This window comes from Marmota monax, unplaced genomic scaffold, assembly GCF_021218885.2.
Source record: "Marmota monax isolate L192 unplaced genomic scaffold, Marmota_monax_Labrador192_F-V1.1 WCK01_AAM20220418_F8-fsc00007, whole genome shotgun sequence".
In the NCBI taxonomy this organism is placed as follows: domain Eukaryota; kingdom Metazoa; phylum Chordata; class Mammalia; order Rodentia; family Sciuridae; genus Marmota; species Marmota monax.
The window spans coordinates 360722-383317 of NW_026692781.1; the positions used below are offsets into that span (position 1 = coordinate 360722).

General features: G+C 35.6%; 1 protein-coding gene across 2 annotated transcripts in view; it reads right to left on the reverse strand.

The window, feature by feature from the left end:
* Positions 1–5007: 5007 nt before the first annotated feature.
* The window catches only part of Slc38a11 (solute carrier family 38 member 11), a 50730-nt gene continuing 33141 nt past the window's right edge, over positions 5008–22596 (reverse strand). For both annotated transcript variants that reach the window (XM_046447543.2, XM_046447544.2), the window contains 5 exons: positions 22432–22502; positions 21610–21771; positions 18466–18578; positions 14974–15105; positions 5008–5339 (listed from right to left, as the gene is read on the reverse strand). In XM_046447543.2, the coding sequence (XP_046303499.1) occupies positions 5046–5339; positions 14974–15105; positions 18466–18578; positions 21610–21771; positions 22432–22502 (772 nt within the window). In that variant the 3' untranslated portion in view covers positions 5008–5045. The remainder of the gene's footprint in view (positions 5340–14973; positions 15106–18465; positions 18579–21609; positions 21772–22431; positions 22503–22596) is intronic.

Genomic DNA, 22596 nt, shown 5'->3' on the forward strand with positions numbered 1-22596 from the left:
CACAAGGTTCCTACATGTAAAAACCTCAAGAATTACAAAATTTCAAAGGAGGGAATTTTGTAAATTGCAATTAGGTTGTCAAGGATGTTGCATGGAGAAGACAGAAGGGTTGACAGAATTTCTGTGAGGGTTTTGGGCATTAAAGATGAGAGAAAGACAAGAATTCAAGGGCAAAGCAAAGGGCATACAAAACATTTTCAGTGTAAAGACATGCTTTAGTTATGCTCCAGTAACTGTTCCTTCTTGCAGTGATGGCTGATAAGGCCAGACCAGCATGTTGAGGTCACATTATGAAAGCTTTGAAGATAGGCTACCGAGTTTGTTCCTCATCCCACAAGTTTCATGGAAAGCTTTTGAGTAAGCAAGTGATCTTATGCAAAGCATGCTTTAAGAAGGTAATTCTTGAAGTAATACAAAAATCATTTTGGAAGACGAAGAGCCTGAAAGCATAATGCTCATTTTAGAAGTCACCATTATCCTGGGTGCTAGCTGGTGAGGACAGGAATCAAATGGGTGTTAAAAAAGAGGATCAGACTGTCTAGTGTGTGTTTGTTTTTGTTTTAATAGACATCCACTTACACATTGCTACAAATGAATAATATAATGAAAATGCCAAAGCTAAATGTGCTGATAATTTTCCTTGTTTAGTAGCAAACATCAGTGGATCAAGTGTCTTGTAAGAGTATATCAGTTCTTCACCTGCCTGATGTTATCAAGAACATTGTTCAAGCTGGGCGAGGTGGTACATGCCTGCAATCTGAGCCTCCTCAATTTAGCAAGACCCTGTCTCAAAATAAAAAAATAAATAGGGCTGAAAATGTACTCACTGGTAAAGTGCCCCTGGGTTTAATCCCCAGTACTGGGAAAAAAAATGGAACATTATTCATAACCCAGTTTTACTCATGTTCCCTGAGTAATATTCCAAGTGAGACATCCTGTTGAGTTTATCCTCAGAAAACTTGGTGTACTCTTGAGGAACTGGTATATGGTCTCCCTTCTCTCAGTAATGGCTATAAAGCTCAGTCCCTGAATGCTGGCAGGCTATAACCAGGCTTTCAGTTTAACCACCACAGCTGTGTTGACTTTAGGCTTTAATTTCTGTGTTCTCCTTTGTTCTCAATTTTCCTCCCCCTTCCTTCCTACATCTTGCTCGAGTTTTGCCCCAGACTCTAAACAGATGTCCCTACCTAGCACCTTCTTATGTCCAACTTCCAAACTTATTAAAATGTGGTCTGTTGAACCAACAACATTTTCAGAAATGCAGTTCTCAGGCCCCACTCTAGAGTACTGAACCAGAAACTCTGTGGGGAGGCCCAGAAATGTATGTTTTCTCAAGTCCTCGAGGTGATTCTGACGTGTTGAAGTTGAAAAACCATTGCTCTGGAGAATCATTGCTTTCTCTCCTGGTCTATGTGTTCTCTAGCTCATGGTGTCTCCAGTTCACTGGTAAATACTTTATGCACTTTTAAGAGTAAGTGTAAATTTCTAAAAGAGCTTATCCGATTGGGAAAGTTAATTTTCTGGGCACAGTCCATGGAGCATTTATGGGAACCATGCCTCTTGCAGGCCTCCCCTCCTTAAGAAACAGACTAGCACTGCTTTCTTGAGCAGGGATGGGGGGCGGGGGCAGCAGAAAATGAGACAGAAGTCATTAATTAAGAAAAAGTATACAGCATGACTCCAGTGGAGGACTTCTTGGGACTTTCTTAGTTGGATAATCTGGATCTGGACTTCTTCTGGGAAGGACAAGAGGGAACAGGTATTTCTTGACACCACTGGAAAGAGTTCAGAGGCAAGACAGTTAACCTGTACTGATTTTTGAAGATGATTCAGGTGAGGTTGAAATTAGAATTCTAAGTGAAATGGATAGGGACCCAATTCCTAAACACAAATGACATCCAACTAATATCTTTAATGGAAGCATATGGCAAAATGCTTGCATTAACACATACTATTGCTTTCTGCCACCACCTTTTTTTTCCTTTTTTTCAGTACTGGGGATTGAACCCAGGGGCATTTAACCACTGAGCTATATTCCTAGCTCTTTTTATATTTGATTTAAAGACAGACTCCTGCTGAGTTGCTTATGGCTTCGCTAATTTGCTAAGTTGCTGTCTTTGAACTCTCTATCCTCTTGCCTCTGCCTCTTGATTGGGAGTCTCACCTTAGCTGGGATTACAGGTGTACATCATAGTGCCTGGCTGCCACCACCTTTTTAAAACTAAGAAATGCTTGGTAAATTTTAAAGTAGTAACAGCTTCAAAGAGGTTTACTTCCTTCAGGTTACTTTGTTAGGGGCAAGCAATAGTTAAGAATGAATAAGTTTCAGTGGAAATCTCTGATTAAATTGAGGCAGAAAGTAGATAAGGGTAGAGGTTCTGCTTTGTTTTGCCACTATGCTGTTCTGTTCAGGGAAAAACAAATAACCAAATATTCTTGTGAAATAGATGTGAGTTCCTAAGATTTATTCACTCATCAGTTTAAAGATCTTGATAACCCATGTTCCTGATAACTAGGTCAAAGACAGTCTTGTTCTACAGGTGATTAATAACAAACAAATTAGATGCTGCATTTAGTTCCTACCAGGAGCTTTTCAAATACTTGGAGAATCAAGAATAACATGTCCCAAAGTACAAGATAATAGATGGTTAAGTGCTTAATGACGTTATTCTTGATATGCCTCTCTGTACACTCTTGAATATCTCATCTCTCATGACTTTAAGTAGTAACTACATGGAACAGTATTTCTCAGTCTCAAGAATGTAGGAATAAACTGTTGCAAAAATGTCTCACGTTCCCTTATTATGGAAGGAAAGTATTTTTATAATAATTTTACCTAACCTAAAAATAGGCAGAAGTAGCTTTGTCTCATAACTTAAAGAACTGTAAGAAACAAATTTACAAGTTAAATACAGAAAAGCTATACAGTCAACAGGATTTTAATTAAATTAGTGACTGTTTTATTGAAGCAAAAGCCACAACTGAAGCCCTAACCAGCCAAGGCTCAGGCTCCTGGTACTCTTTAGGGCTTTCTTAGCAGGAGTCATGTGATGACAACTCAACTCTTGCTACTGTATTTAAACTACTGTGAAGCTATTTTTTATATACATGGTATGGATTTTGGATTTTTTTTTTCCTTATTTCACCTGTGGAATTGTAAAAACAAATTGTGTATATATTAATTCTTCTTGTATTTTTTTCCTTATTTGGCAATAATCAATGTACAACTATGTATGGTCAATCTGACTGAAATACAGATGAAAGGTAGGGAATATAATTTGGTTGCTACTTGATATAAGGAAGTCATTCAGATGGTCCAATTTTTCTTGTTGCTTTTTTTTTTTTATGAGAACTCTAGATAGGGCAGAGGGGTTGAAGGGGAAGGGAGGGGCATGGGGTCATTAATGATGGTGGAATGTGATGATCAATATTATTCAAAGTACAGGTATGAAAACACGAACACACACAACCAGAGATATGAAAAATTGTGCTCTATATGTGTAATAAGAATTGTAATGCATTCCGCTGTCATAAATAAATTTAAAAAAAAAAAGAGAAAGATTACGTTTTTTCCCACAGAAGTCAAGGACTACTGCTTGTTCACTGCAATAGCTCATCGGTGAGTTTTCCTGACTTTGATATTAATTGCAGGGACTATCAGTATAATTGTGATAAATTATAGTACAGACTATAATGAAAATGAAAGCAATGTTGCACTGGTTTTTTAAAGATCATCATCAATATGAAAACGTGAAATTCTCATTAAAATGTATACAAGTCTTCAGTAAAAATTCAGGGCATCTGTGGTGGACACAGCTGTCCCTTCCAGACCTCCCCTAAGAAGGAAGCTTGTGGTGCCCCAGCTATCAGCAGAAGCTAATCTCCTGCTCTCACTTCCTGTCCAGTGCTCAGCTGCAGAGAGCTGCCTAGCCCAAGGGCTCTTCCTTCCCCAGGTGTCCATTTGCATTCCCACTGATGGAGGCAGCAGTACTAAAACTTTGGCTATTTACTCTGAACTGGGAGAGTTCTGATGGGTCCTATGTGCTCCAGATTCTCCGTGAACTCCAAGGAGGCTTCGCCAGCTTGCACTGCAGTTCTATTTTTCCTTTCCAATCCTGTTTCTCTCTCCCTCTCACTAGTTATGATTCCTGGTCAATACCCTGCAGGACAAACCCCATTTCAGCAGCTACTTCCAAAGGACCCACTCAATAAGAGCTTCGAACATGTCTCTGAGGAGAGAGATGTTGCCTCTTGTGTAGCTCTAATTCTTACTGCAGCTTCTAGTCATGCAGTTCAGCTTCTCATTGTATCTTCCTGCCAGCACTGCAAATTCAAGAGTTCCAAATTTGATGCACAAATAGTCTTTAAGGCTTACGCTTCAGAACAATGCATGTGTGTGTTCTGTTTTTATAATAATGTGACCATCATATTCCCACAACATCAAAAATTGGGAGGTGATTTTGCTTCCTCAGACACCTGGGTCAGCACATCAGATCTATTATTCAAGCTTCTTAACAGTGGGAGCATTTTACTCCAGGGATCCACTTTTCCCCTAAACAAGGGATGCTACTAAAGTTATAATAGCTTCTGTTTGTTCTTCAGATAGTCATTCTTTTTAATTGTTTAGCTTCCCACTAGCTTCGATTCTATATACTTTAAAGACATTTTTTTTTCCCTGTCCTGAAGGACACATACACAAAAATCCCACTCTTAATCACCTACATATTTTGGAGCACAATATCTTGGCTCACATGTTAAGTAAAAAGAGTAATGCTTTGATGAGATTGCAGCAAACACTAAAGGCTTCACTTTTCTTTCCCCAATTAGCATCAGTGTACTGAGGTCAGTAGAATGAAGCATTTGTTCTAGTTTACAGTAAAATATATTCAGTTTTCTTTATCTCTTACATTGCACTGAAGAGTAAAGAAACACAAGTCTTGATAAATGCCAAAATGATAATTTTATCATATAAATAGAGACAAATGTGAATATTATTAAGTGGTTTAGAAGTCTATGAAAACATGCATATTTTTAAAACTGTCAACTCATTGAAAGAAGCTGATGTTTAAAATGGAAAGTTGTGTTGTCAGTTGAAAGTGAGAATCTGAGATGTTTGTGAAGGAGACATTGTCAGGAAAGCAGTAGAACATCTCCTGCCCATGGGTACAGTCCTGAGGATTTGTGATAGCCATGATGAATCCAAAAATCATGACCACAGCACCAATGGGAAGCATGACACAGGACACAATCTTATCTGAGTGTGTCCTTGGTTCTTCTGACAGTTTCAGATAACATGCTGAGGGGATGATAAAAATCAGAGGAGCTGCACAGAGCACACCCTGTGAGTTGAAAACAAGAAACAAGATAATGTTACTAGATGGAAACATTCTTTGGACAATTTTTAAAAACATTTTCAAAATGTATTTTTCATTGCACCTGTTGAATCAAGCAAAGGAAAGAAAAATAATTCCAAGAAAGACACAGAAATAGGTTTTTCCTTTTCCAAAGGAATATTTACAAATGAAAATGATAATATATAATAGTACATCAGACTTAAGACCAGATGATCAGAAAATAATATAGAAAATGAAACATAAATAGACCAACTTCTAGCAAATCTGCAGTCTCCCTTTATTTCAGTCACGTCCTGTATCCTTATATTATTCTTTCATGGTATCCACTATGTCTTTCAAACCTGAGTGGTCTGTTTGTCATTTGTGTACAAATGGGGACTTTGAAAAATTGTATGGGCATATTGTCTTCCTCTAAATCTGTGCTTGTATGAAAGTAGTGCCTGTCTGTGTTGAGAAAGGAAAACTATAACCACAGGGCATTTAACATGGAAGAACATTTCTAAATCCTCTTTCAAGCAAAATGAAATGCATTAATTACCCTAGAAAATTGACAGCAGAATTAAATGACTATAACTTGCCCCTACATTAGCTATAGATAAATTTAACCTAAGGCATAATGTCAGATTGAAAATAATGGGTAACAGAGTTATAGAAATACCAACTTATAGCAGGGTATGGTGGTGCATGCCTGTAATAACAATAGCTTGGGAGGCTGAGGCAGGAGGATTGAGAGTTCAAAGCTAGTCTCAGCAAAACAGGTACACTAAGCAACTCAGTGAGACCCTGTCTTTAAATAAAATACAAAATACTGCTGGGGATGTGGCTCAATGGTCCAGTGCCCCTGAGTTCCATCCCTGGTAACCCCATCCCCAAAATACCAAGTCTTTGACTTCAGAGGAAAGGAGACTTCTCCCTGAATAGTCCTAAACCTCACTAGACACTTTGCAAATGATGTAAATGTTGAAATTCAATTCATTTTTGGTAATATATTTTTTCCTAATTATTCTGTTTTAATGACATCATATATTAAATAGAACATAAAATTAATAAAATATATTAAAATATGGTGAATTTTATTCTCAACCCACAAAATAAAAGTTTTCCTTTAAAATATGTGGGGGTTTTTTGTGTGTATCTTTTAGATTTATCCATAACAAAGTGTTATGGATACATATGGATAGTGAAATGATTATCATAGTAATGCAAAGTTCATGACTTTTATTTTACATAATCACTTTTTTGCATATGTGAAAAGAACAGCTAAAATATACTTAACAAGCATCCCATATACCATACAATTTTATTAACTGTAGTTCTTATGTTCTACATTAGATCTCTAGACTTGTTCATCCTGTCTGCTACTTTGTGTCCTTTAAGCTTTATCTCATTTCCTCCCTGCTCTCTGGTCCTGGGTAATCACAGTTTTATTCTCTGTATATGTATATTTGACCTTTTAAAAAATTTTCATATATAAATGAGATCATGTAATATTTTTCTTTCTGTGTCTGGCTTACTCACTTAGCCTAATATCCATTAATGTCATGGCAAATGGCAGGATTTCCTTCTTTTAAAAGGCCTAATGACATTCCATTGTGTATATATTCCACATTTTCCTTATCCATTTATCCCCTGATGGGCATTTAGGTTGTTTCATATCATGGCTGTTGTGAATAATGCTACAATTGACATGGGAGTATAGAAGTACAGATATCTTTATGAGATGGTGATTTTACTTCCTTTGGCTATAAACCCAGAATAGAAATTGCTGGCTCAAATGCTAGTTCTGTTTTTAATTTCTTTAGGAACCTCCATAATGTTTTTGATAGTAACTGTATCAATCTACATTCTAACCAACAACATACCAGGACTCCCTTTTCTTCACAGCCTTGCCAATATTTATTGGTAGAATGCCAGATTGAAAATAATGGGTAGTAGAGTTATAGAAGTACAAAGTTATTAGCCAGGTGCAGTGGTGCACACCTGTAATCCCAGCAGCTCAGGAGGCTGAGGCGGGAGGATCTAGAGTTCAAAGCCAGCCTCAGCAAAAAAGAAGTACTAATAAACTTTATTTTATTTTATTTTATAATATTCATTCTAGTAGCTCTGGGGTGATATTGCACAATGATTTTAATTTGTATTTGCCTGAAGATTAGTGACATTGAATACCTTTTATTATTGGTCATTTTTATATCTTTGGAGAAAGATATATTTAGGTCATCTGTCCATTATTTAATATTTCTGTTATTTTTAGATTTTCTGCTACAGAGTTGTAAGAATTCTTTAAAATTTTTGTATATCAACCCCTTATTATAATACTTTTTTCCCCTAGTGCCTAGGTTGTTTTTTCATTTTGTTGACTGTTTCTATTGCTGTGTAGAGGTTTTTAGTTTTCTGTAGTTCTATTTATATGTTTGGTTTTTTTTTTTTTTGTCATTGATCCTGAGTTTTTGCTATGATATCTAAAAGGAAATGACAATACCAATGTCAAAGAGTTTTATCCCATGTTCTTTTAGGAATTTTATGGCTTCAGCTCTTACAGTTGTTTTTTAAACCTTTCCAGTTGACTTTTGTATTTGATAAGGGTCCAATTTCATTCTTTTGAATGTGGAAATCTATTTTCCCAGCACTATTTATTCAGGAATTATCCTTTTCCCATCATGATGACCTTGTCAAATACTGATTTAACTATATGCTTGGATTCTGTTCTGCTCAATTAATGTTTCTATTTTTATCCCAGTGCCATACTATAGCTTTGCAATATCTTTTAAAATCAGGAAATGTCATTCCTCTTTGTTTTCCTTCTTTGTATTGCTTTAGTTTATTTGGCTCCATATAAGTTTTAGATTTTTTTTCCTATTTCTATGCATTACTCCATTTGAATTTTGATAGAGGTTGTATTGAATCTATACATTGCTTTGGAATATACACATTTTCACAATAGTAATTTTTCCAATTCATCATCACAGAATATCCTTCTATTTATTTGAACCTCCTTAAATTCCTTTCAACAGTATTTTATCTCCTTGGTTAAATTTACTCTAAATTGTTATTTGTGTAAAGAAATGTTCCTGATTTTTGTATGTTGACTTGGATTCCTCAGCTTTACCAAATTCATCTATTATTTCTAGAATTTTTTGGAAACCTGGCGCAATTGCACAATTGTGTCATCTGCAACTATAGTTTTACTTCCTCCATCCTGATTCAGATGTCTTCTATGTCTTTTTCTTTTCTGATTGCTCTTTCTAGTATTTCCATTAGTACGTTGAATAGAAGTGCTGAAAGTGGGCATCTCTCACTTGTACTGGATCTTAGTGGAAACACTTTTAGTTATTTCCCATTGATTATGATCTTAACTAGGAGTTTTTCATAACTGTTCTTTATTACATGGAGAAACTTTCCTTCTATATTTAAACTGTTAAAAGTTTTTGTCACAAAAGGCTGCTGAAGACTTTGTCAAATGCTTTTACTCTGTCAATAGAGATGATCATGTGGTTATTAGCTTTCATTTTGTTAATGTGAAATATAACATGTTATTGTCTTAAAGATAAAAAAGTGTTCAAAATACATAATCAATAACTAAAAATGCAATATTGATTCATAATTAAATACAAGATTTCTTTAAAATGTTTTTCTATATTTTAAAAGGTCATTGTGTAAATTTGTAAGTATATATAAGCATAATATAATGAAACTCTATGTATCTATAACCTATGTTTTATGAGCTCTTTGGAAAACTATATTCACAGATTTTTCCCAGATTCAACCAAAGCAAACTGAATTTGAAGTTGGATGATGAAGAATAACAAATTATATTTTTTAAAAAAAAACTTTACCTATTTTCTCAGTGTCACCACTTAATCAAATTACTGTGTGTTCCACATTAAGCACCACTTATATTATTATAGGTGAAATATTATTACTATGATTTCAATAGTACACCTCTTTTTGTTTTTTACAAAACCAAAAAAAGAAATCTAAATTGTCAATTACATGTTTCACATTATCAAATCAGACTAGTTAGGGAGTATCTAAAGGTCTGTGGAAGAATAGTAGTGACCACACTGCATGGAAAATATTTCACCAGTAAGAGAAACACAAGAATGAGGAATGAGTAAGAGAAAACAATATTACATTACAGTTTAAAATATGTAGACAAAGTACTTTTGCAATTTATAGTGCCTGAATACAAAAGAACACCCATAAAGGTACACAATAAACAAAAGATTAGCTGTCATATGGCTAGAATTAAAGAAATGCTAGGCAAGAACTCTACCACCAAGCTGCCTCCCCAGCCTCACAGTGCTTTTCTAAGTTATAGAAAATATTATAGAACTCAATCTGTGCTTATACTCTATGATTTCTTTGAAGGAAGAATTTCTGAAACAAAGTAATTCAAATCCGTGTATATACTGGTTTGTATATGTAGTCTCTTCTCATTGTAGGGACAGATCTGGAGCTGCAGAGTCTGAAGGTACCATCAGGATGACAACTGCTGTCAGCTGCTATGGAAAGGCTGCTGTCAGCCCTTGAAATCTTTCAAACCTAACTCCCTGGGCAGGGCAAAGAAAGGGGTGTTCTGTTTATGTTGTAATTCATAAGAGGTGAGAAAGTAATAATTACAGAGAAAATTACATTGATGATGTTTGTACTGGAAGGAGCCCAGTTGATTATCACGTCTTGAATACCAGTTACTTTCTGGTAACTTGAAAGTTCAGTTTTGCTAGAGGTTGTTGCTGGATTCAAGATCATCAGTAAAATTATAGTGCATTTCTATCTGCTCTATTTCCCATAAATTAGTCCAACTTATTTCCTTCCTTTAGTGTAGACCTGTTTGAGGATACATTACTGGCTTTGGAATGATTTTTAAAATTGCTTGACAGTTTGTAAAATCAGAACTACTTATTAAAGAGAGAGTAAAACATGGTTTTATTTATAAAGACAGAACAGTGCTATCCACTGGTAATAGTACAACTGATGCCAGGACATTTTACCATTTGCAACAGGGAAAGAACAGAAAGTGTTGAAGAATTTTACCAACTATATAGATGGGAAAAGTGTCTGAATTCTCTTTTCTGAACAAAAACCTCTCAAATTGTGCAGGGAAGGTAAAAAAAAAATAAAATAATACTTATTAATCTTTTAAATTTCTATTTTTAACCAGTTCAGATCAGACACATGAAATTTATTTCTATACCTTAAAAAACAAAAACTGTCTTTAGCTCAGGATCTGTCAACTTGGACTATGTCTTGCTCACTCTGATGATTGTATTTCTGTATCTGGTTCTCACTGGGTATTTGGTTTGCTTTATTACTTCCATGCAAGCTTCACACAATGCCTGTTGAACTGGTTACTCTGGCCACAGACACCAGCTGTTTCATTTTTTTTTTTCCTCTCTTTGTGCTGCTGCAAGTAGAAACCCATAGGGCCCAATTACTGTACATGCCTCTTTTCTATAATAGCAATGTCAGTGCCAAGATGCTGGATTCTTATTACCAAGAATGAGATTTACATTCATTTTATTTGCTTTTAAAATTAATCCTTTAAAAGTGAGGGTACATTTGCTTTGGAAAAATATTTCATTGTCTACTGCCATGAAAATGATGAATTAAACATAAAACTCTAAATGAGGTTTTAATTTTATTGAATAAGTAATATAACCCCAAATAATTTATCCTTTGATGTTCAATTTTACTAAATATCATTTCCCTAATTTCACAAGTTTTCTTATTCTAATATGTATCACATCTATGAAGGTCATTGTTCTACTTAGTGATAATTGAGAAGCCATAATAGAAAAGAATTCCTAAAGTACTACAATTATTAATGAAGATGACAAGGACCTGGGTTCAGTCTCCAACAGCCCCCACCCCAAATTATAAATTAAAACGAAAGCTATTAACTATAATTTAAGATTAAAAAGTTTTAGTTTTATTTTAATCCATTTCCTGATATTTTAAACCATATCAAAGTCAATTCATATGTATTATGAATCACTCTGAACCTTATTTGCAAATGAACTCAATGCATAGATTTTTAATTATAAAATGGGTAAAAAAGCAGAATTATTTGACATAATTTAATGCCTGACATGTAGAAAATCTCAGATGAATGCAATGATTAAATGTATGGGCTAGAGAGGATCCAAATACCTGTGTTCAAATCTTGATTCTTCTACTTAGCTTGTATGGCCTCAGATTGATTATTAATCACTGGGCCTCAATTTTTGCATCTGTAAAGTTAACATGATCAAGGAAGATAATGCATGCAAAGTACTTAGCCCAGCATATGCACATGTTAGCTCATATTATCCCTATGCAGTAGAACACAGTATGCTTTAGTTAACTCCTCACATGTCACATGTTACAGCATGTATTAGTTACTGACAGAAATGATGCTAAATTTGGCTGGATTACTCATCGTCAGTGTCCACACAAAAGGGAGGTGGGGAAAGAGCAGAAGATGTTATTGTGCATACCAAAAAATTTTAATGATGGACAAAACACATATTTTCAGATGGTCTATAGAGAATGGAGATTCTAGATTTTACTAATTTCTGCAAAATGCTTTTAAAACAGGTGTCATTGTCTTGGGTTATTAGGTTATAGCCAACAATATAACACTTTCCTATAATTGTTTTGTGTGTATCTCTCTATATAGGTTAAAAAAATCTAAGAATCTAGAATTATGTTTTAATTTTTTTTAAAGTAGTCTTCCACAGAAGCTCAGATTTTGACTTTTTAATATTTACAAGGTATTCTCTGACTATAATAACCAAGACCTATCTTAATCACAAATGTTTTTAATATAAGTACAATAGTGAATATTTAGTGTTAATGTGCTAAGGATTTTGTTGCACATGTGTCATGAAAATTAGCAATTAAGTCTATGTAAAGCAATGGTTAAATTTACAAAAATATATCATTTCCCAAAAATGAGCCATATGTATGTGCTTGGCTAACTAGAGACAAACAAAACATTTCTTAGTTTACCAAGATGTGGTTGACTGTTTAGGCAGCTGATAGATATATTTTTCCTCATAACAAAATTCTACAACATTAAAAAACAAAACTTGTGAATTCAAATGAGACGTTTCATAAAACAAGAGAAAACAGGGTGGGGGATCATGTTGGTCGTATCTACAGCATAGTTGAAAGATCACTACTACTATTAACACCAACACTTTTTGTCATACTTTATTTCCTGGTACTACACTAAACAATGTCATATGTGGGAACATGGAAATAAGTCCTGATCTTTGGTCTCAAGGGGCAATCACCCATGCAGGAATTTGAACACACTGTTTTTATCCTTATTCCAAGTATCATGGAAAATGAAGAAGGTGGCTACACATTGTCTTCAAAGAGCTTACAATTTGGTAGGGAAGACAAATTTACAGATGGTTCAAATAGCACATGATATGAGATAATATACAAATGAAGTTACTTCATTAAAGTTACTGCATCAAGGTTGCTACATGAAATAATCTTGAGTGGACCTACTAGCCCTGTCCTATGCAAAATTAGGAAGCAGATTAAAGTTGCCTTTGGCATTTGTCCACCTCCTGGTTGGTTGGTTGGTTGGTTTGTTCTCAAGATGGGGTCTCACCATGTTGCCCAGGCTATCCTTGAATTCCTGGGCTTAGGCAGTATTCCTCGCTCAGTTTACCAAATAACTGGGACTTTAGGCACACCTCATTGTGTGCTGCTGGGCTTTGTTTTTCACCACCAGTGAAAGGGCAATTTCCTAGTGCCCTGAGGTTTTGAAAAGCTGCATATTCTCCACTTTCCATTTACTCTGTTCCCAGAAAATTCCCAGAAGTGTGTTCTTGACAGAATCTCCTATGGCCTTTTCTGGGAACTTCAAAATCATAACGGCATCTGGAGGGAAAAGTGTCTTGGGCACTAACAATAATACTTTCTCCAAGCCCTAACTCTTAACGTAATGTGTGAATGATAACTTGGGATCCTACCTATAAAAGTCTGCCCTCCCATGGTGCATAACCTAATAAATCCTAAATGGTGTGATTTCGTTTAGAAATCTGTGCTGTTTCTGCTTAGAAATTAGAACCAAGGAGTCATGCATAATGTGCCCTTCTATCCCTCTGCCTTCTAATTAAACCTGTCACCAAATTATGACATATTTTCCTCAAAAATGTCTTTAGATATCCTATCTACTTCCCTATCATCTTCATCACCTACATAGCAGTTGAACTTGTATGTTTGTGAGAAAGCAAGGATCCCTTCTGATTTCCTTCCATCACTCCTGTTTTGTGGCACGTAAGAAGTAAACAATAAATATGTGATCTATGAGTACATGTGTTGTTATTTGCACTCGATTGTGAAGCCTTTGTGATATATTGAGAGAAATGAAAGGAAACTGGTCATTGTAGGAAAAGGAAACAGGTAAGACAAAGGACAAAAGAAAGAACTGATTTGGAATATATATATAAGCCATAAAAAGAAGGTTGGCTGGTACTGAGGGTAGATTTTACTAAGTAAAGGGGAAATAGCTTTTCATAAAAGCAAATATAAACTCTGTTTATATTTGCTCTGGGAGGAAAGTGGAGATATTTGGGGCAGGATGCTAATAAACTGAAAGTAGAACTTAAATATGTTCTAGTGGAAGCAAAAAAAAAAAAAGGATCAATTTAGATGTAGTTGTGATGAAGATCTCAATTTGAATGGTGGCAGTAAATGCTACAAAAGAAAGATCTGGAGAGAGAAAAATATTAAAAGAAAAAGAAATTTGGCCTGGGTAAGTGATTATACAATATGGATATAACTCTCTTCCTTTCATATTTTCAATGAATTTCACTAGGTATATATTTTTACTCAGAAAAAATATTCCAGGTCCATTTAATTGATATTTTTTTCTTTTAGAAATGTCTATATATCATACAACCATGACCTTGCACTCTTGATGTTTTCAATTAGTTGATACTTTGTTGTGAGGGGCTGTGCTGTGCACTGTGGGATCTTGGTAGTACCCCTCACCTTCTCACTAGATGCTAACGGCACTGCCCACCTAGTTAATAGTACACCTCTAGATATTGGCAGGGAGAGCAAAGTTAACCCCTATTTGAGACCCATTGTTTCAAAACTATGTAGTCCTATTAAGTGCAGAGTATCATTGTTATAAATATTTACTATTATATTACAAACATGTTTTCATTCTAATTCAGAAAGTGACAATTCTCTTAGGAAAATACATCTTACATTAAATAGAAACATTTTCACCCACCCCCAGAACTGAGTACTTTACCACTGAGCTACATCCCCAACCTTTTTTCCTTTTTTATTTTGATACAGGGTCTCCTCTCAGTCATCCAGGCTGGCCATCAAGTTGTGTCCCTCCTGGCTCAGTCTTCATAGTAGCTGGATCAGAGGTAAGTGCCTCCTCGCCCAGCGGAACCATTATTTTAAGAGTTTTAGGGGGCTGGGATTGTGGCTCAGTGGTAGAGCACTTGCCTAGCATGGGCGGGACCTGGGTTCTATCCTCAGCGCCACATTAAAAAAAAAAAAAAGGCCTTATGTTGTGTCCATCTACACCTAAAAAAATAAATATTTTTTAAAAAAGCGAGTTTTAGGATGGAAGAAGTAGATCTTTAAATGTACTTACATTGAGTTCTAAAACTATTCCAAGGCAATCAATCAGCAATGAAACCAATGTGGCTATCATAATTATAACCACTGTTATAAGCACATGGAAAAATGATGAAAGAGTCCCTCCAAAAAACACGTTGGCAATGACCTGCCAAATAAACAGATTATTTTGAGAGGTAGTTTTCAGACATGCAAGATTTATTGAAAGAGTATTTTGTAATAGCATGTAGGAGTATATACAATATTGTCATAAGACAATCAAATTTTGTCTCTATGAATGTTTTATATTTCCAAATTACTTACACATAGACACATAATGCAAGAACAAGTATTTTTTGGTGGTGCTATTAGTCAGTCAGTTGATTATATTACAGACGCAGAGCATGACACACCAGGGTTTAAATACATGCATCTCTCAAGAATAAGCAAACCCTTAGGAAGTTACCTTATCCTTCTTCTTGAGCCTAACAAGGTTACTACTAAAACAAACTGCAGATGCTATTTAGATTACTTGAATGGCCTCTGAGGAAAGCATTACCACATTTCCTTTTAATGATGCTGGATGTGTAATATCCTTTACTAAGAGGAAATTGATTCTACATAAATGAAATCCTAATTGTTACAATTTAAGTCCATGATATATTGCTTTTCCTCAACAAAAATAGAGAAGAGTTTATCACTATTTCTTAGTAATACTCAGATCAGGAAACCAATTGACAGTCTCCTATGTAATATATCCCACACTGTGGTATAATTTACAAAGAGAAGATGTCTGGGAGATTCTTCCTTTCTTTGGAATTAATATCCTAACTAGAAATTGACAACCCATCTAAAGAAATGAATGTATACAGGAGGCTGAGGCAGGAGGATTGTGAATTCAAAGACAGCCTTAGCAAAAGCGAGGTGCTAAGCAACTCAGTAAGACACTGTCTCTAAATAAACTATAAATTAGGGCTGGGGATGTGGCTCAGTGGTCGAGTGTCCCTGAGTTCAATCCCCAGTACCAAAATAAATAAATAAACAAACAAACAAATTTATCAATTTGTGATGGTACAAAAAATATCAAATAGCTTTTAGAACTAGAAAGAGCTTCAATCATTCGGATCTGTCTCCCTTCAAGTAATCTTCTTTACAGCATTCCTGAAAAGTTCTGGACTCACCTTGGCTTGAGATAGGGATTGAAACATGGATAAAATTTGAAGCTGAATTGCCAACTGAGTCAATAGCATGCAAAAGAGCAAAGAGGTGAGAGTAGGAACAAACCTGTGGAGGGAGACAGGAGACTGAATAGAGGAGTGACTGTGCAGAAGATCAGGGGCAGAGATGGCATGGTAGGAGAGGGTCAGATGCTTAATATGGTAAAGAAGCAGCTCTCCAAGCTGTGTTACCTTGGTAGGTAACATTCCCCAGAGGCCAGATGCTGCCGTGGCTCTGCTAAAGAGTTGAACTAATAACTCTAACTGATTATAATTTGAACAGTTTTCCAAATATTATCTTATTTAAAATCTATTATCATCAAAACTTCTAGTATAGGACTGTGAGAATGAAAAAAATCTGGGCAGACTAGTGAGGGATATTTATTAGGGACACACAGCCTTTTTGTTCCCTTTATATGTGGCTGGATATCTTACCCATGATTTGAGATGGTTTCATTATATTAGCTCTGTGTGTGTGTTTATGTGTATAGAAAGAAGTGAACGGGTGAGGTATATATGACATTCCTCTGCCTAATCTTTACTACGATGGCAAAGATCTTGATTTAGTTCTGTCTTCCTGTCATGGCAGCTGGAAAGGAAATTCAGGTCCAAGTACTGAAGACAGAGGCTGCCCAGGTGAAGTGACTCAGATGGTCCACACACAGTTTACCAGAAACCGCATGGGAATGCACCATCTGTTCTTTCTGATCTAGAGATCAAATCTGAACCTCAAGTCCTGGGCAGATGCTGCAAGAATACCATTTCCTGCATCTAATAATAGTTAGAAAATTTCTAAAAGGATCTTACATTTTAAAAACCTGCATAAAGTATCAGTTTATTTGACTTCTCCCTCTAGTCAAGGTAGAAAATAGCCTGTGAATGCCACATTAGCAAGTGAGCAGAAATGCTAGTAGCAGAGGACACACACAGTGCTGCCCTCTTCCCTCTTTCAAGTCCCAATGCTCGTCCTCACCCAGCACTGCCCATGGGAAGGGAAGCTCCGGGCTGTCCTGAGGGGCTTGCTGATTACTGAGTGCATTTAAGGCTCTGTGGACATTTCACTTCATACATTAGACTCATTCACATAGTGCACTGTGTAAACAGCCCCCAGGAATAGATCCTAAGACTAAGCCCTTTTCAGTATGACTCCTGAAAGAACCACTGTGCCTCAGGATCATGTTTCACTGCTAACCAGTGCAGTGGGTGTTTAGCTGTCAGCAAAAGGGATTCCTGACAAGCCATGCTATCCCATTTCACACCAAAAGGACTCATTCTGTTTCAGCTAATCTTTCTCCACAAATCCAAGTGGATTATACAACATAATTTGGAAATGAATTTATAAACAAAAAAATTGTAGATAAATAATATACTGTATGTTTGCATTATTTATATAATTTTTGTATGTCACATATAAATGTATACATATAAATATATAAATGAAGTATATATGTAAAATCATAGGTTGATGTTGCATTTTGATTCCCCACAGTCTATAAGACATTTTAGTTTTTTAAAAATAGCAAAACCAATTAGAATTCAATGCACATTGATTTACAAAATGTTTTCCCAAAACTACAATTTTGAAAAATGCTTTTTAAACCTTGGTACTTAATTTATTTGTAAGAATACTATTTTTAACAAAGCCAATAAGTATGGGTTGGGGATGTGGCTCAAGCGGTAATGTGCTTGCCTGGCATGCGCGGGGCGCTGGGTTCGATCCTCAGCACCACATAAAAATAAAATAAAGATGTTGTGTCCACCGAAAACTAAAAAATAAACATTAAAAAATTCTCTCTCTCTCTCTCTTAAAAAAAAAAAAAGCCAATAAGTAAGCCAGGTGCAATTGTGCAAACCTATAATCCCAGCTATTCCAGAAGGCTGAGATAGGAGGATCACAAGTTGGAGGCCAGCCTCAGCAATTTACCAACATGACACCCTGTCTCAAAATATGAAGGGCTAAGGATGTACCTCAGAGATAGTGTACCCTTGGTTCTACACATGGTATTGGGAAAAAAAAAAAAAAAAAGAAAAAAGCCAACAGCTTCAGTTTAACTATACTAAAGGCTGGCATTCACTTTAGAATGCAGTTATATAAACATTTGTGCTTATGCTTATAAATATAATTTTTACTTCTAACTTTTGAAAAATTAATCTTATACTCTAATATTCTAAGTTGAGAAAGAAAATTTTATAAATTACATCATTGTCGTGTCCTTGAGAATTTTTAGAATAAAATTATTTATAAATATTCCTAATTTAAGTGTAGTAGAGAGAGAACCTGGATAAAGTATTAAAGAAAGAATCATGCTTACCTCTCTAGTTACAAAGCATTCGATTGGGTATGTCAAAATGACAGTTATGCCATAGCAAAACCTTCCAAAGGTTACCAGGTCATCACCTCTGCAATAATTTTCAAATAAGTCCCCTAGAGAATAATATAAAATAAATTTATGTATTTATTAGATACTAGATTTTTGAGGTGCATAACAAATGAGATATTTATTATTATAAGTCAAGCTCTATAATCTTCATTTCAGTTAATTAAAGGAATAGATTACCCGGTCCAAATGTGTTTGCATTCAGTACCATATAGCTATTTATTGATATTAAAATTAATATGTGTCCCATTTGATGAGAAATGCAACACTAATCGTTTTTTTATTATTATTATTATTCCTATTATTTGTTTTTGGTGGATTTGCCTCAAGTTTGAATCAAATTCTAAAAAACACTTTTATCCATTGTCTTCTTACATTAGAATCAACTCCCTAAATTCTTGCTCACTGGCTTTGTAAATTTGCTTCTGGCCTTTGTTTGTGGTAAGTGACTGAATTACATATATAAAAAAATCTATTAAAATAAACAAATTTCCCTTTGAAGTGCTATTCTTAGATCAAGGACAAATCTGAAAGGAAGAGTAGTCCAGTACATCTGGGGAGTTGAGTTTCCTGCACACGATGCTGTAGGGGTTAATCACAGTCTTGGGACCACACCAAGGAATTCTAAACATATTGTCTTTTATGTCATCCGATGTGCCTGAGTGTAAATGCACTGTTTCAAAACTGAAAATATGGCTGCCTCCCAGAAAGAACATTAAATTTAGTTCCAGACTAAATAATGAACTATATACCTTGAACCAGTTCTTTAGATCCCGTATGTTTGCAGACATTGATGAAGAAATACAGGAATCTAATTAGGGCAGAGAAGTCATCAGCCAGAAACACTCAGTCGTGTTTATTTCCTGAATAACATGTTTATTTCCCAAATAACATGCATTTGGATCCATTTATTTCCCAAGTAGTGTGCTTAAATTTGAAAACTGCAGTTGCCTTTTTTTCAAGAGCACTGAGTACAAAACTACATCAAAGTCACATATCTCACTACTGTTTAAAAAGAAAACAAAATAATACCTTTGTACTCTTTTCTTTAAAAAGCTAAATACCCTAAATGAACTGCCTCTTCTGGAGATCCATTTAAGTGACCCCCTCAACTCCCCCATCAAGTAAAACAAACATACATTCCTTTCTAATGTCCTTTTTTGGGCAGAATGAGTTTGTACCACAAAGCAGCAGTGACAGGGAACTGCCTGAAAATTGATTGAAAAGGCTCCAGATTCTCTGAAAATAAAAAGGGTGAAATTCCCCATTCACTAGCCTTCACTAATAAATGGGCCCCACGCCTTATCAAAAGTCAATGAGAATGTCAGCAATAATCTAGAGTTCCTACTGCTTCACAAGCTGGACTTTATCTACTCATCCAGGGGAGCAAAGCAGCACACCGTTTGTACAAACAAGACCTGATTTGCCTAAGGAGAAATGACCTGAAGGACCAGGGTCAGTTTATTCCAGTTTGAAATGAAATATATTTTAGGGAATTATAGCCAGGGGAAAAATAAGGACAACAACCACCACATCAAACACCTGTCAGCTTTGTGATAGAAAGATTTAATGAAATCTGAGCAATTACCACTTATTTTTTTAAAAAAAGAAAACAAACACACACACACACACACACACACACACACACCAGGAAGGTATGACTAGCAAAAAAAAGGTTTATGTTTTACTGAAGAGGCATTTAAAACCCAAGGTCCCACACAGACCAGAACCCTTAGGCCATTCATCTTGACAAACTGTGTAGCAATAGTGACACATGCCAATGTTTCGAAATAGTTTTTATCAAGACCTTCAAGGTCACTTTTAACTGCTTTTTACTGGCACACACAGGTATTATATTTTGGCTGCATTGGTATCATGTTATTCATTATTTATTAAGCCATCTTTCTTCATTTTCTGAGAAATATCTGTGTACAATCACAGTGACCTGTAACCTCTGTTAAAAAAAAAAAAAGCAGCCATTCTCCCAAGAACATTCTAGTGGCACAGAAAACTAAGCCCAGAGGAGCTGGAGGTAAGAGACAGCTTTTAGTGGGTCATGGTAGACCAAAATGGAGGAGGCAGGAAGAGAATGGAAAGAAAATGGGACTTGGATGTCAGAAGACTTTTTCTCTAATTTGTCACAAACCAGCATAGGCAAGCTACTGCAACTCTTTGTGTCTTAAAAGGAGGTAAAACTAGTTATTCCACTTAACCTTCCAAGGGTTGTTTGAAGGTCAAGTGAGACACCAGACCTGCAAACTCTTCCGAGTGTAATGAATGAATGAAAAGGTCAAGGGCCCTTTAAGAAAGGATGATTCAGTTGTTGGGCCTGGGTGAAAACAAGAAAAGAGAAGTAACTTTGGAAGGAGGAAGGGAAAGGACTGCTTTTATGGAAAAGATGATGTTTTGTAATTAAGAGGAGAATGGAACAATTCAATAAAAATGCCCTACAGGCTGGGAAAGAAAAAGAAAAAAAGTCTGGATAAGAAAAGTCTGGATTAGAATTAAAATGATGCAAACATCTAGAGAATTTGTTAATAGAGAAGCAGGCAACTTGCTTAAACTAATCACCCAGGTGAGGTAGGGGATAAGAGAGGTCAAATTAAAAAAAAAAAAAAAAAGAAAGAAAGGAAAAATCAACAGAAATAATAACAATGAGAGTACAGTAGGAAGAAATTTGAGCAAAGAAAGGATGTTCAGTGCTGTTAGGTGATTCAGAAAGAGTCAGGAGACACAGAACCCAGAAGATTATTAGCTTTGAGCACGAGGAGGCCTTTGTTAGTTGAGTTTGAACATGCAGTAGAGTACGGGGAGGAAGGACCTGAACCTGGGTTCGTGAGCCTGGAGTGAAGATGGAAGGAGAGATTATGGACCACAGAACTAAGATTAAGAGTTTAGAGGGGAAATCTGAGGAAACAGCAGAGAGACAGGAGGGTAGAGCAAAGAATGGGTGGAAGAGTGATTATTTCAAATATAACAGTGGACAAATTTGTACTAAAAATTGAGTAGAACATTGGGTGTATTGGTACCAATCCACAAGAGCACCAAAATACCATGGAACTGAATCTCTCATTTTACCTTGGGTAAAGCCAGTGAAAGTCAAATATCCACAAGTAGCAAAGAGCACACAGATAAATACAGAAACCAAGATGGACATATGGATGATGCGGGACCATTTTGCTACTGTGGCTTCTTCCAAAGAACCATAGACTAAGAAGCAGTTATGGTGGCAAATAAATGCTGTAACACAAAAAAAGAAAAAAGGAAGCAAGCATTATTGAAGTAAGCCCAGGTTTGTTTTTTTCATTTATTCTGTAATTTAGAGATGAATGCTACTTTAGAATGTCAATCAACTGATGTTCAAAATATTATTTTACTAAATATACAAGAAAATAATTTTTCTAATGAGTCTAGAAATGAGAAACTTCATTCATATCAGACTTATGTTGTATCTTGTCTTGATATAAACCAGACTATCCAAACTTCTCTCCCACTTTCCTTCTCCTAATGACCCTTCCCATCTAAAGGAAAATCTAAACAACACCATAATTATCAATGCATGACTTCCTCTGCCATCTGGGACACAGAGTTGCTTTAGATATCCAGCCAATTCTTAGTACATTGTGTGCAAGTTTTGAAGAAGTCCATAATACTTGCTAGAATTTCAAATTAAGAAACAAGATAACTATAAGGGTTTCTGCATGAGAAATGGATTTTTCCAAATTGAAGCAAATCTTAGTGATGAGTGAGAAAAGTTTGAGCATAAATTAGATCATACACTGCTAATAGGAAGTTTAAAACTTAGGATACCAAACGTCCAGGTATTTTTATTAAATAGATCTTTTTCAGTGAATAGATGACTCATTATTGGGAAAGGGCCTTTTGAAGCCATGTACTCACCAAAAGACATGACCCCAACAGCCTGAATGGCATTGGGCTTTGCAAATACCCAGGCATCTTCCATTTTGGGTCTAGAAGAGAACCAGTTAATTTGATAAATTATCTTTAAAAATGTAAACATGGATATATCAGAGAGCAAGAAATGGTGCCACAAATAAAAAATTG